The sequence below is a fragment of the Leucoraja erinacea genome, chromosome 11 (genome assembly GCF_028641065.1).
Source record: "Leucoraja erinacea ecotype New England chromosome 11, Leri_hhj_1, whole genome shotgun sequence".
Taxonomy (NCBI): domain Eukaryota; kingdom Metazoa; phylum Chordata; class Chondrichthyes; order Rajiformes; family Rajidae; genus Leucoraja; species Leucoraja erinaceus.
Window position 1 is genome coordinate 23,775,284 of NC_073387.1, and position 12,243 is coordinate 23,787,526.

Genomic DNA, 12,243 nt, shown 5'->3' on the forward strand with positions numbered 1-12,243 from the left:
ACGTGCGGGTTTGGAGGCTACTTGGCGTCAGTAAAATTGTCTCCCTAGTGTGTGCAGGATAGTGCTCGTGCATGGGTGATCAATGGTTGGCGTGAATCGGTGGGCATCAGAGAAGGTTCAAAACATAAATATCAGTTAGCTGCATATTGGGAAAATAGATCCTCTTCTTTAGAAACTGCCAAAAACTATGCTACTGCTATAGAATTGTGGTTTCGACAGGTAAAAATTGCTGTTTAAAGAATTTTTTTCTATGCAGACTTGCACGCAAATTTCATCACTTAGGCTCCAGATCCTATCAAGCCACAAACCCAGGAAAGAAACACAACGCACTTACAAAAATATCATGAAGAAGTCTTTATTCACACATGATTCCTAAGATTTTGAGTTATATTTACAGATACATGTAGTTTATGATAGAAAAAAAAAAAACCCACCATGGCCAAACCGCAGTTGAGGGTAATTATAACAAGGATGTGGTGGTAGCAGGGGAGGCGGGAGAGTGGTTGTAGCTCAGAACAGTGTGATCCATTGCCACATCAATCAGGGGAGGCGAGACTCCAGTTGATCCCTGTTGTAGTTGCCAAAACAAAGAACTGCAGATGACGGTTTATACCAAAGATAGACACACAAAATGTTGGAGTAACTCAGGTCAACCAACATCTCTGGAGAAAATGGATGGGGACGTTTTTCAGACGCTCGTCTTACTTTTTCAGTCTGAAGACGGATCCTGACCCATCCTTTTTCTCCAGAGATGCTGCCTGACCTGCTGAGTTATTCCAGCACTTTGTGTCTATCCCTTTATTGTAGTCTGGTCAGTTCAAGTTCCAGAGTGTGTTTAAAATTAAACCTACCCACCAAACAGTAATAGCATCCCCACACAATCGGCCACACGCTGCCAAGGTAGTATGATCCTCACTCAACCAGAGACACAAACTCAAAAAGGGCCCGTACTGCAGGAAGTTGTTAACCACAGTAAACAAGTTAAATGTTCAAGATAGACACAAAGTGCTTGAGTAACTCAGCGGGTCACACAGCATCTCTGGAGAACATGGGCAGGTGACGTTTCAAGTCAAGACACTTCTTGAGACTGCAAGTGAGGGGAGAGGGAAATGAGAAATATGAAAAGGAACATAGAACAAATGAATGACAGATATGCAAAAGGACAAATCAAAGCCAGCAACGAGGATCAAGAAAAGATGGAGTCCACAATGGTCCATTGTTGGCTGTGGAGAGGGTGATAATGAGTGATACAAACAATGAAACTCAGCAGGACGACCGTGAAACTAGTATGACGACAAGGGTGGGGGAGGGACGGAGAAAGAGGGGACACAAGGGTTCCTTAACGAAATCAATACATCCCGCTGGGTTTTAAGTTGCCCAAGCCATTCCTCCAATTTGCGTTTGGCCTAAATGTTGTGTTTGTTAAATGCCCACCTCAAGACAATAAATCAGTTAACTCTGAAATCTGTACTACAGATAAACTATGTATCAGTGCTACCAACACTGCTAAAGACCCCATGATGCCACACTCAGTGGTTCTGATGGCCTCATGGAAAGAACGTGGAGGCTTTGGAAGACGTTTGTCAAGATGTTGCCTGGATTAGAGGCTATTAGCGACAGGGACAGATTTACTTTGTTTTCACTGGAGCTTCAAGAACCAAAGACATACTGATTTGTAGGTTAATTGGCTTTGGTAAAAATTGGCCCTGGTGGGTAGGATAGTGCGAGTGTACGGAGTGTTTGCTAGTTGGCGCGGACTTGCTGAGTCGAAGGGCCCGTTTCCATGCTGTATCTGTAACGTCTAAAGGTTAAGGGGAGGCCTGATAGAAGAACTGGCTCCTCACATTTTACACTGGAATTACGTGCTTGAAAAGCAACACGTAATGCAAAAATATTTAAGTTAAACATATACGTGACTATGCCATCAGGTGTAAATTTGAGCGTGTTATTCCAAAAATACCAACCGTAAATCAAGCTTTGGTATTAAAAGGAACAAGCGTGTTATTTCAAAAACATACAAATCAAGCATACGTAAAACGCAAGGTGCCCATATATAAAATTATGAGCTTCATAGATAGGGTAGACAGTCAGAATCTTTTCCCCCCAGGGTGGAAATGTCAGAGACTAGTGTACAATGGTCTAACGCAAGAGGGAAAAGTTTTAAATGAGTTGTGTGAGGCAAGATTATTATTTTTATTTTTACCCAGAGGGTGGTGGGTGCCTGGAATCCACTGCGAGCGATGGTGATGGAAAGACACATGATAGTGATGCTCAAGAGATATTTAGGCAGGCACATGAACCAGCAGAATTTAGAAGGATCAAGACCATGTGAAGGCAAATGGAATTATATTAGACACAAGGAACTGCAGATGCTAGAATTTTGCGAGTCAGTCTGGAGAACATGGATAGGTGACGTTTCAGGTCAAGATTCTTCAGATGTGATATAGGAACTATTTTAAATTGGTATCATGGCTGGTACTGACTTTGTGCTGCATGTTCTATGATTCATGACCATGCCCCAGGGATTTTAATACCATGCAGAACAAGTTACTAAGTGGCAGGCTGAGCACTGTAGCTGGAATTTAATCTCCCTTCGGGTAAGGATGGCAGATGGGTGGCCAGCTGCTTCAAACACCCCCTCACAGACATGGAGGCGAGAGCCAGAAGCAGCCTACTGGAGACGGAACTACTGGAGTGCGAACTGTGGGCACAAGGAACCGCAGATGCTGGTTTACAAAAAGAAAGACACAAAAGTGCTGGAGTAACTCAGTGGGTCAGACAGCACCCTTTTCCAGGCCCGTGTTCTAAACCGATCCATGTTCTCCAGAAATGCTGCCTGTCCTGCTGAGTTACTCCAGCACTTTGTGTGTCTTGTTTACTTGTGTGAAAAACTCCTCTGCCAAGCATTTTAGAAACGGAATATTACTGTTGTACAAAACAGCCCTGGAGAATTCATAAGGTTCAAGGTCACCCTCTATTTCAAAACAAAATAAGCAAATCGTATGATAGAATCTCTATTAGTAAGCAGATTCACTCGGTAGAAAAAAAATCAGAACCCATTAATGTGAAGGAACCCAGATACAAACAACATCCATCTGGTTAGAATTTGATTTGCGCACTAAGTTCTTGCAATTGTGTGGCTTAAACAGTAACAAAGAGCAATTAATTTTCAGTCATTATAATGCATTTTTAGTGAGTGATTATACAGATTGCCCTTGAGCAGGGAGAGAGGGAAACACACAGCAAATGTAACCCGTGGAAAGAGGCGAGTAGTTGGTCACAAATTAAATTCTCACCAGTCACCGTGGAATCTGGGATTCTACATGGAATTGGTGCCAAAAGTTTACACAATGACAGCCTTATTCTGAATTACATTGTTAAACTCAAAAAAATGTTTATACCATTTAAATAATTTAACATAAAAAACATTAAAAAATATAAGGGATCAAAAAGAAAAGCAAGCACCATATACAGCCTGCTTTACACAAAGTTATACAGCCGTGTTCAAACTGCACACACAGATTTTACCTGAATTATATTAACAAAAAAAGTAAAAGCTACATAATTCTCCATTAAAAAAAATTGCTATTCTGTTTAAAGAAATGGCTTTGAGTAGGAAATATTCAAAGTGCTGTGACAACAAGTTTAAAATCCCTGTGATGGCAGGAATAAAATGGATAAAGTTAGTTACCTGGGGAGGTGGGAACTGAACTGAATAACAAATAGACTGAAGTAGTAACAATTAATTTCTGGAAGACGCGTGGATTGGTAGCAAAAGATCACCGAGAACATATTTCTCAGGAATAAATAAATGTCATTTCAGCTTGATAACAGTTACCGCACACGCACCATAATATTCCTTAAACAAACTCAGATACATGTTAATTTAAACATGCAGAAGTAATCAAGTGTTCAGGGGAAGGGGAAAGAAACAAAGAACTGCAGATCCTGGTTAATACTCGAAAGAACACAAAGTGCTGGAACAGCTCAGGCAGCATCTCTGGAGAACATGGATAGATGACATTTCGGGTCAGGACCCTTCTTCAGACCTCTTCAGGACCTGATCCGAAACGTCAGCTTTCCATGTTCTCCAGAGATGAAGCCTGACCAGCTGAGTTAATCCAGTACTTTGCGTAATTTAGAAGAAAGGAGGGAAATATAGTACTAGTGTAACTTAGCGGGATAGGCAGCATGTCTGGAAGACATGGATAGCTGACGTGTTGGGTCTGGACCCTTCTTCAGAGGTGTGGGAAGTAACTTTCAAACAAGGTTTGGCCATAGGTTTTTTTTTGCCAGAACATTTCTAAAAAAGGTGCGTGGTGTGGGTTTAAGATCTGACATTACAGCCAAATACAGCGTGGTTAGGCAGAACAAGTCAATATAATCAAGTGCAGAATCAAGACTTACAAAAATCATAGCAAGAAATGCTTTTTTTTTTTAAACTCTAAAATGTAAAAATATATTACAGACAAAGACCTAAATACTTTTATCAATTTTATAAAAATGTAAACATTTATGTACACACACTTTAACTAATTCAAACATTAAGATACTGCAAGCACCTTGATCGGAGGGGCAGTGTATTTTCCGTAAAACATCTCAACCACGAGTCAGGGAAATGGATGGTTGGGATAACAATGCATCATTTGTCTGGCTGGTAGACCTGGATAATTCATGGTCAGACACAGGCAAAGGTAAAAGTCTAACCCTGTCCGATGAGCGCAGTAGGATAAGGGGTGACCTTATACAGGTGTACAAAATAATGCGAGGAATAGACAGGATAAATGCAGTCTCTTGCCCAGAGTTGGGGAATCGAGAACCAGAGGACATGGGTTTGAGGTGGGTGGGGGTGGGGGGAAGAAATTTAACAGGGTAACTTTTTACATGTGGTGGTGGGTGTATGGAACGAGCTGCTGAAGGAGGTAGTTGAGGCAGGTACTATTGCAACTTTTAAGAAACATTTAGACTGGAACATGGATAGGATAGGATTAGACAGATATAGGCTCAATGTAGGCAGGGACCAGTGTAGATGGGACATGTTGGTCGGCATGGGCAAGTTGAGCCGGCCTGTTTCCACGCTGTATCACTCTTTGACCTTTAAATCCCAGACACAAGTTTGCATGAGGCAGATCAATGTGAGGCACAACTCTGTCAGAGAGGAACCCCACTAGACAAAGATGAGGCAGAGGGTGGAATATAACAGATGAAATGCATCCCCGTGTTGCCACAATCAAAAAACAAAATGGGCTGAAACAGGGCCAGATGCATAGTGCAATTAATCTTTCCCAACTTCTAACTGCTTATAAAGGTTGAGCCAAGTTTGATTCTGAAATATTTCAATGGAGTTCAGGAGGGCCCGAACACTGGAGGGACCACAGTGCCATGAGTACAGACTAGTTTAGAAGCTCTCTCCTCACCTCTTTCTCTCGGGAGGAGAGACAGGATGTAAAGGAGTAAAGTGCAAGATATTGCTCATTGCAGAAGTGGACACGTTTTGCATGGGGTGTTAAGACTTTGCCAATGCAGGGGCAAGCCTTTCTGCTGGTGGGCGCTGGTTACTTAACATGGGCAATGCTAGGGCAATGGCTTCACGTTGCTGGGTTCATTATAGAGCACATTTGTTTGAAATTCTTTACTTTGGAGATACAGAGTGGAAACAGGCCCTTCTAATGAACACGTGCACCCAAGGTACCGAGCCATCACTGTCAGTATTATTGTGTCAAAGGACACCAAAGATGAAAAATAGAATGAATTTTCATTGAACTACCCAGAGTGGTCATTGCCTATGTAGTTATTCATTGCGATTATCTGCCCGAATAAGATAAACACCCATTAGACCCAAGGTAGTCACAAATTAGATCAAAAATTGGTTCAGTCGGGAAGTGTGAGGTAATGAATGGATAGCTGGAAAGGGTTTGAAAGGGTTCAGAGAAGATTTACAAGAATGTTGTCTGGACTCAAGAGACTGAGAGAGAGGGAGAGGTTGAGCAGGCTAGGACTTTATTCCTTGGAGCACAGGAGGATGAATATAGAGGTGTACAAAATCATGAGAGGAATGGATTGGGTAAACGCAGAATCCCGCATAAAAGAGGAATCAAGAACCACAGGACATAGTTTTAGGATGAGGGAAGATTTAATAGGAACCAGAGGGGTAACTTTTTTTTTTACAGCTGCTAGAGGAGGTAGTTAAGGCAGGTCCTACTGCAACGTTTAAGAAACATTTAGACAGGTACATGGAAGGGTGGGAAATATTTGTGTGACTGGAATATTGGGGCCTACAGTGCTCACTTCAGGCTCCTCGAGTTTTACGCAGTGGCTAAGCTCTTGCAAAGCATCGCGTAATCCCAAAACTCATGAATCAAACATATACCTGACTACGCTTCTAGGTGTAAATTTAAGCGCGCTATTTCAAAAGTACAAGCACGTAAATCAGGCGTATTTAGAAATAACGTGCTCAAAATTAAAGCACGTAAATCAAGCTTTGGTATTAAATGAGCAAGCACATTATTTAAAAAGTGCATAAATCAAACACGCTAAAAACGAGAGGTGCCCGTTCTCAGTCCCTTACGTCTAGTAAAGTAATGATTTAAACCTCAATGTTGGGAATGTTTTGCACATAACATGGGGGAAGAGTGAGGAAGGTGGCAGGAAATTGCAAGTTATTCCAGAGCCACAAAGTTATGTACCTGAGAACCTGCAAGGAGCTAAACCATAGGGAGTAGATGGACTGTATGATGGAAAGATTTAGGTGTTAAGAAAGTCTGTACAAGGGCAAACCCTTACCGTTTTCATTATCTGTTGGGCGGCACGGTGGCGCAGCTGGTAGAGCTGCTGCATCATAACACCAGATTTCCGGGTTGGATCCCAACCTTGGATGCTGTGTGCGGAGTTTGCGCATTCTCCCTGGGATCATGTGAGTTTCCCCCGGGAGCTCTGGTTTTCTCCTGCATCCCAAAGATGTACAGGTTTGTAGGTTAATTGGCCCTCTGTAAATTGTCCCTAGTGTGTAAGGAAGGAGTGGATGAGAAAATGGGATAAGATAGAACTAGATCGAAAAGGTAATGGTTGGCTTGCTCTCCATGGGTTGAAGGGCCCATTTCCATGCTGCATTGCTAAAATTTAAGTTCATAAAGGTAGAGTGGCAAAGGCGGCATTTGTTAAGATTGCCTTCATTGGTTGGAACAGTGCACCAGGAAGTCATTTTGCTGCTTTAATGGTCTTTGGTAAGGCCACATTTGGAGTATGACATGCAATTTTGATTGCCCCATTACAGAAAGGATGTCGAGGCTCAAGAGGGTGCAGAAGTGGTTTATCAGAATGATGCCTAAGCTTAAGCATTAGCTAAAAGAGGTTGGACAGACTTGGATTGTTTTCTCTGGAACTTCAGACATTGAGGAGAAATCTGTTAAATTTATAAAATTATTAGAGGCATTTTCTCGGCAATTAGAGTTGACAGCCATTTTCTCGGTATGGAAAATGGAAATATCAAATACTGGAGGGTATATCTTTAAAGTGAGAGAGGCTAAGTTTAAAGGAAATGTGCAGGGCAAGTTTTTTTTATTCTAAAGGGTGGTTACCGCCTGGAACACGCTGGCAGGGGTGGTGGTGGAGGCAGATACAATAGTGGCATTGAAGAGACATTTTGTTCGGCACATGGATACACAGGGAATGGAGGGATATGGATTACCTGCAGGCCGGTTATAGTTGGTCTTGGCATCATGTTCGGTACAGAGATTGTGGGCTGATTATCCCTGTGCTGTATCTAAGGTAGGGCTGTATTCTTGTGATCATGTATATCATTGAGGAACCATCAAAGAATAAAAGGAACCCCATTTCCTTAGCAGAGTCAACAAACAATATAAAAGTAATTGATTACATTGAGAGGGTGAACATTTTCCCACCTACTTTCCCAAACATTTTCCCATCTCCAGGACAAGGGGTCACAGCTTAAGGATAAGGGGGAAATCCTTTAAAACCGAGACGAGGAGAACTTTTTTCACACGGAGAGTGGTGAATCTCTGGAACTCTCTGCCGCAGAGGGTAGTTGAGGCCAGTTCATTGGCTATATTTAAGAGGGAGTTAGATGTGGCCCTTGTGGCTAAGGGGATCAGGGGGTATGGAGAGAAGGCAGGTACGGGATACTGAGTTGGATGATCAACCATGATCATATTGAATGGCGGTGCAGGCTCGAAGGGCCGAATGGCCTACTCCTGCACCTAATTTCTATGTTTCTATGTTTACTTTGGGTTTGGAAGTGCCTGAAGGGTGTGGTAGTCAGAAATCTTCATAATATTTGCTGAGATATTGGATGTGTTTATGAAGAGGGGGCGCAGTTAGTGCTGGAAGTTGGGATAAGGCGGTATAGTATTTATTTAGCCAGAACTGACATGACAGGCTGAACGATCTCTTCACCACGACAGTTCTAAGAATCGATGAGCGTGACTAAAGCCCAGAAATCTAAGTAGTGCAAAAGGGAAAAACCTGCTTCCCCTCAAATGAACAGCTATACACCATTCAATTACTTTACAGGAAGTAAAAAAGTAGTGGATAGTAACCGCAATTTAAAACAGAGACTATGCCAAAACAAAAAGAAAAACAAAGATCAGGACGATTAGCATGACTTGTAAAAATGCAGCACTTGAAATGTTCAAGAACTCCAGCAATTACTTTACAGAGCTAACCAGCCCTTGCTGTCTGGAAATGTGCAGCTGGAGTGTAAGGGTGTTGCAGACCAAGCCAAAAGCAAGAAGCTTGAAGAATAAAAATACTGACTACACCGAGAAGAAAAATAAAAACTGTGGTGGAGGCAGCACAACTAAAATGTAGAACGGGCCATGGCGGGGCTAGATGTACATTCTTGATTGGATTCAAAGAAGTCTGCTACTTGTTATAAATCCTGCCCCACCACAGAAGTGTACATAAGAGGATATTGCACAATGTGGCGAAAAAGGTTTATCTGATGGGAGATTCTGGATATGTTCAGGCTGTAGTATTCTTTAGAAATTAAGGTAGAGGTGATTGTGAATAAAAACTAAGGAGTCTTCAAGGAAGAAAAATAGATGCCATTCCCTTGGCAGAGGGGGCAGAAACAATATAAAAATGATGGACTGGATTTCAAGGGAGCAATTGCAATATTTTCCCCTTGCATGACTTGACTGTTGTGAGCTGATGGGTGAGAAAAAGAATGAAGTGATTTGCCTAAGACTTCCTGATCAGCAATGGATCAAAAGAGCTTGGGTGTTAAATAACGTGGGTGTATATGTTTTAAAATACAAAATTGTAACATGACATGGAGACACAAGGAACTGTAGATGCTGGTTTACAAAAGAAAACCAAGTGCTGCTGTAAATCAGCGGCTCAGGCATCGCTAGAGAACATGGACGGGTGGTGTTTCAGATCAGGACTACTTAAGTCTGAAGAATCCCACCCCAAAACGTCACTGATCCACGCCGTCCGCAGATGCTGCCTGCCCCACTGAGATACTCCAGAACTTTGTGCAACTTGCCAGTAAGATAGCAATTATTACAACTGCCCACAAATTTTTCCCAACCATACATTTTCACCTGTCATGTGCCACACAGATTCGATAGTTATTTTTGGTCCCAAACTGTTTTTTTAAAAAAAAATCCATAATTACACTTTCCCCAAAATATTGGTGACAGACTGCCTTTCAATGTTGAGATCCCAGAAACTCGTCCAAATCGATTATCCATTCTTCCGTAGTCCTGTTTTTCAACAAGGAGTCCATCAGGTCCGTGTCTCCTGGCAGTCCCTGAAGTGTGCTGCCACCAGCCTGACCACCGAAACTAAACGGTAGTTCCTGACTGGAGCTTCTTACCTGGAAACTTTGATTGCAGTGGAGGCTGCTCCTTGCACCCATTTGTTGGCCAGGGCCAAAGGTTGCCATGTCCGTAACAGACTGGGTTAAATTGGGAACCGCTTGGGAGGGCGGATTTGTCTGTGACAGAGAGCCACCTAACGTAGGCATCATCTGTCCACCGATGCTGGAGTTGATAGTTCCCATCGGCCTGGCAGCCTGAAGACTCGCACGGGGCATTCCCTGCACAAACTGCTGGCTTGCTATTTTGGGGTGTGATGGCCTCACATGGAAAGTTGAGGTACTACTGAATGCTACGAGGTTACTGCTGGGTTGGTTTTGGTTGCTCACGGTTTGCAAAGCTTGATGCTGCCATGAGGAATTCTGATTCGCCACAGCACCGGGTAACCTCTGCAAGGGAGTTTTTGACACCGCCTGATTCACAGGTCCTTTGCTAAGCTGCTGCTGCTGTGCAAGGCTGGAGTTGCCGAGGTGATTCTGACTGTACCCCGTTAGTACGGGGGTGCCTCGAGTCCTACTTGGTTGCCTCTGCAATGAGTTTGAATGCTGCCCATTTGTGATCGTATCCTGTGAAAGCATTTGGTTCAGACTCGAGCCCACGTTGTACATTCCCTGTTGGACATTGTGCATGTTACTGTACTGGGTCACTCCCAGCTCTGACTGGGAGGCAGCTGAGCCACTGGAGGAGGCAGCAATCTGGCTCGGTGCAATCTGGATCATGTTTTGACTCTGGGAGAACAATCGCGGGCCACCTGGACTTGACGTGGACAGATTTCCAACCGTTTGAAGAACTTGAGGAGAACCTAGGAAATTAAGCAGAACATTCAGACAATTAATTAATTCCTAGCACCCAGTGGTATGAACCATTGGGTTCTCGCTGTGGGCTGCTAATGAGCCTGTGAGACCAAGCGCAGACTGGATATCGCTTCGCTGCCACTCAGTCCGCCTTGGTCTATGCGATCTCCCAGTTGCCATACATTTTATGATCTCCCAGTTGCCATACATCCCCTTCCCACACGGACCTTTCTGTCCTGCGCCCCCGCCCCTGTCAGAGTGAAGCCACACGCAAATTGGAGGAACGGCAACTCATATTTCATTTGGACAACTTACACCCCAGCGGCATGAACGTTAATTTCTCTAATATTTCTTCAATGTCGATCTCTCCTGACCTTGAATAAACTGGCAAGTGGTGCCCAGCTCAGAAGCAAGGATTGTTGTACAGCCCAATATCCTCAGTTCTGCCTAAACTCGTCCACTTGCCGTTGAATAACTTTGTTCAGTTGGTGTCAATTTTTGTGCATGTTAGATTATGCATTTTGTTTAGTTGAGAGATACAGCATGGAAACAGGCCCTTCATTTGGTTTTGTACAGTACGTAAACGGCATTTAAAATTCATTTGCACCGATACATAGATGGGAAAGATTCAGAGGGATTGATTGAGATGATTGAAAGATGCAACATGGAAATAGGTCTTTCGGGCCACTGAGTCCACAACGACCATCGATCCCACAAATATGCTATCCCATTTTTTCATCCACTCCCTACACTGTAGGGGCAATTCACAGAATAAACCCACACATCTTTGGGGTGTGGTAGGAAACAGGAGCATCTGGGGGAAACTCAAACACAGGGAGAACATGCAAACACTAAACAGAGGCACCCAGGATCAATGGCAATAAATATGGTTCCGGTAGGCGGCGCGACTCTCGTCAGCAGCGGCCTCTGCAGCCCGTCCGCGTTTTTATTATTTTCTGTCTATGTTTTTATGTAGTTTTTGTTATTTTTTGTTGGGGTGTGTGTGTGTGGGGGGGTGGGAGGGGGAAACTTTTAAAATCTCTCCCTGCACGGGAGACCCGACCTTTTCTTGTCGGGTCTCCGTTATCGTTGGGGCTGCAACGAGGAGCGGCCTCCAACAGGAAGAGACCGGGGACTCTGTTGCTGACGACTCACCGTCACCGTCGCGGGGCTGGCCGAGTCCGGAGCAGGTGGAGCGGTGGAGGAGCGCTGCTGCTGCTGCGGCCCGACCTCCGGAGAGTCGGAGGCTTCAACTGCAGGTTTGGTGGACGGCGGCACCGGGAGCCCGCGGGTCCCTGGAGGGAGACCGCTTTTCAGGGCTCTCGCAACAGCGACTTCTCCCGCCCGAGTTGCGGGGTTGAAGAGCTCCTGGAGCGGGGCCTAACATCACCGCCCCGCGCGGCTTGGAATGGCCGCGGGACTCTGCGAGCGCACGCCGGGGGCTCCAACACCAAGACCCGGTGTGCGACCTCGCACCATCCGGCGTGGCTTTAATGGCCGCGGGACAATTGCCATCGCCAGCCGGGGGCTTTGACTTTGACATCGGGGGGAGGAGAGTGCAGTGGAGAGATACGTTTTTTTGGCCTTCCATCACAGCGATGTGATGGATG

At 44.3% G+C, this 12,243-nt stretch overlaps 1 protein-coding gene across 1 annotated transcript in view; it reads right to left on the minus strand.

Moving 5' to 3' along the window:
- Window positions 1-339: 339 nt before the first annotated feature.
- The window catches only part of maml1 (mastermind-like transcriptional coactivator 1), a 49,842-nt gene continuing 37,938 nt past the window's right edge, over window positions 340-12,243 (minus strand). Inside the window, exon 5 of the mRNA XM_055642843.1 lies at window positions 340-10,641. Within this exon, the coding sequence (XP_055498818.1) occupies window positions 9,671-10,641 (971 nt within the window). The 3' untranslated portion in view covers window positions 340-9,670. The remainder of the gene's footprint in view (window positions 10,642-12,243) is intronic.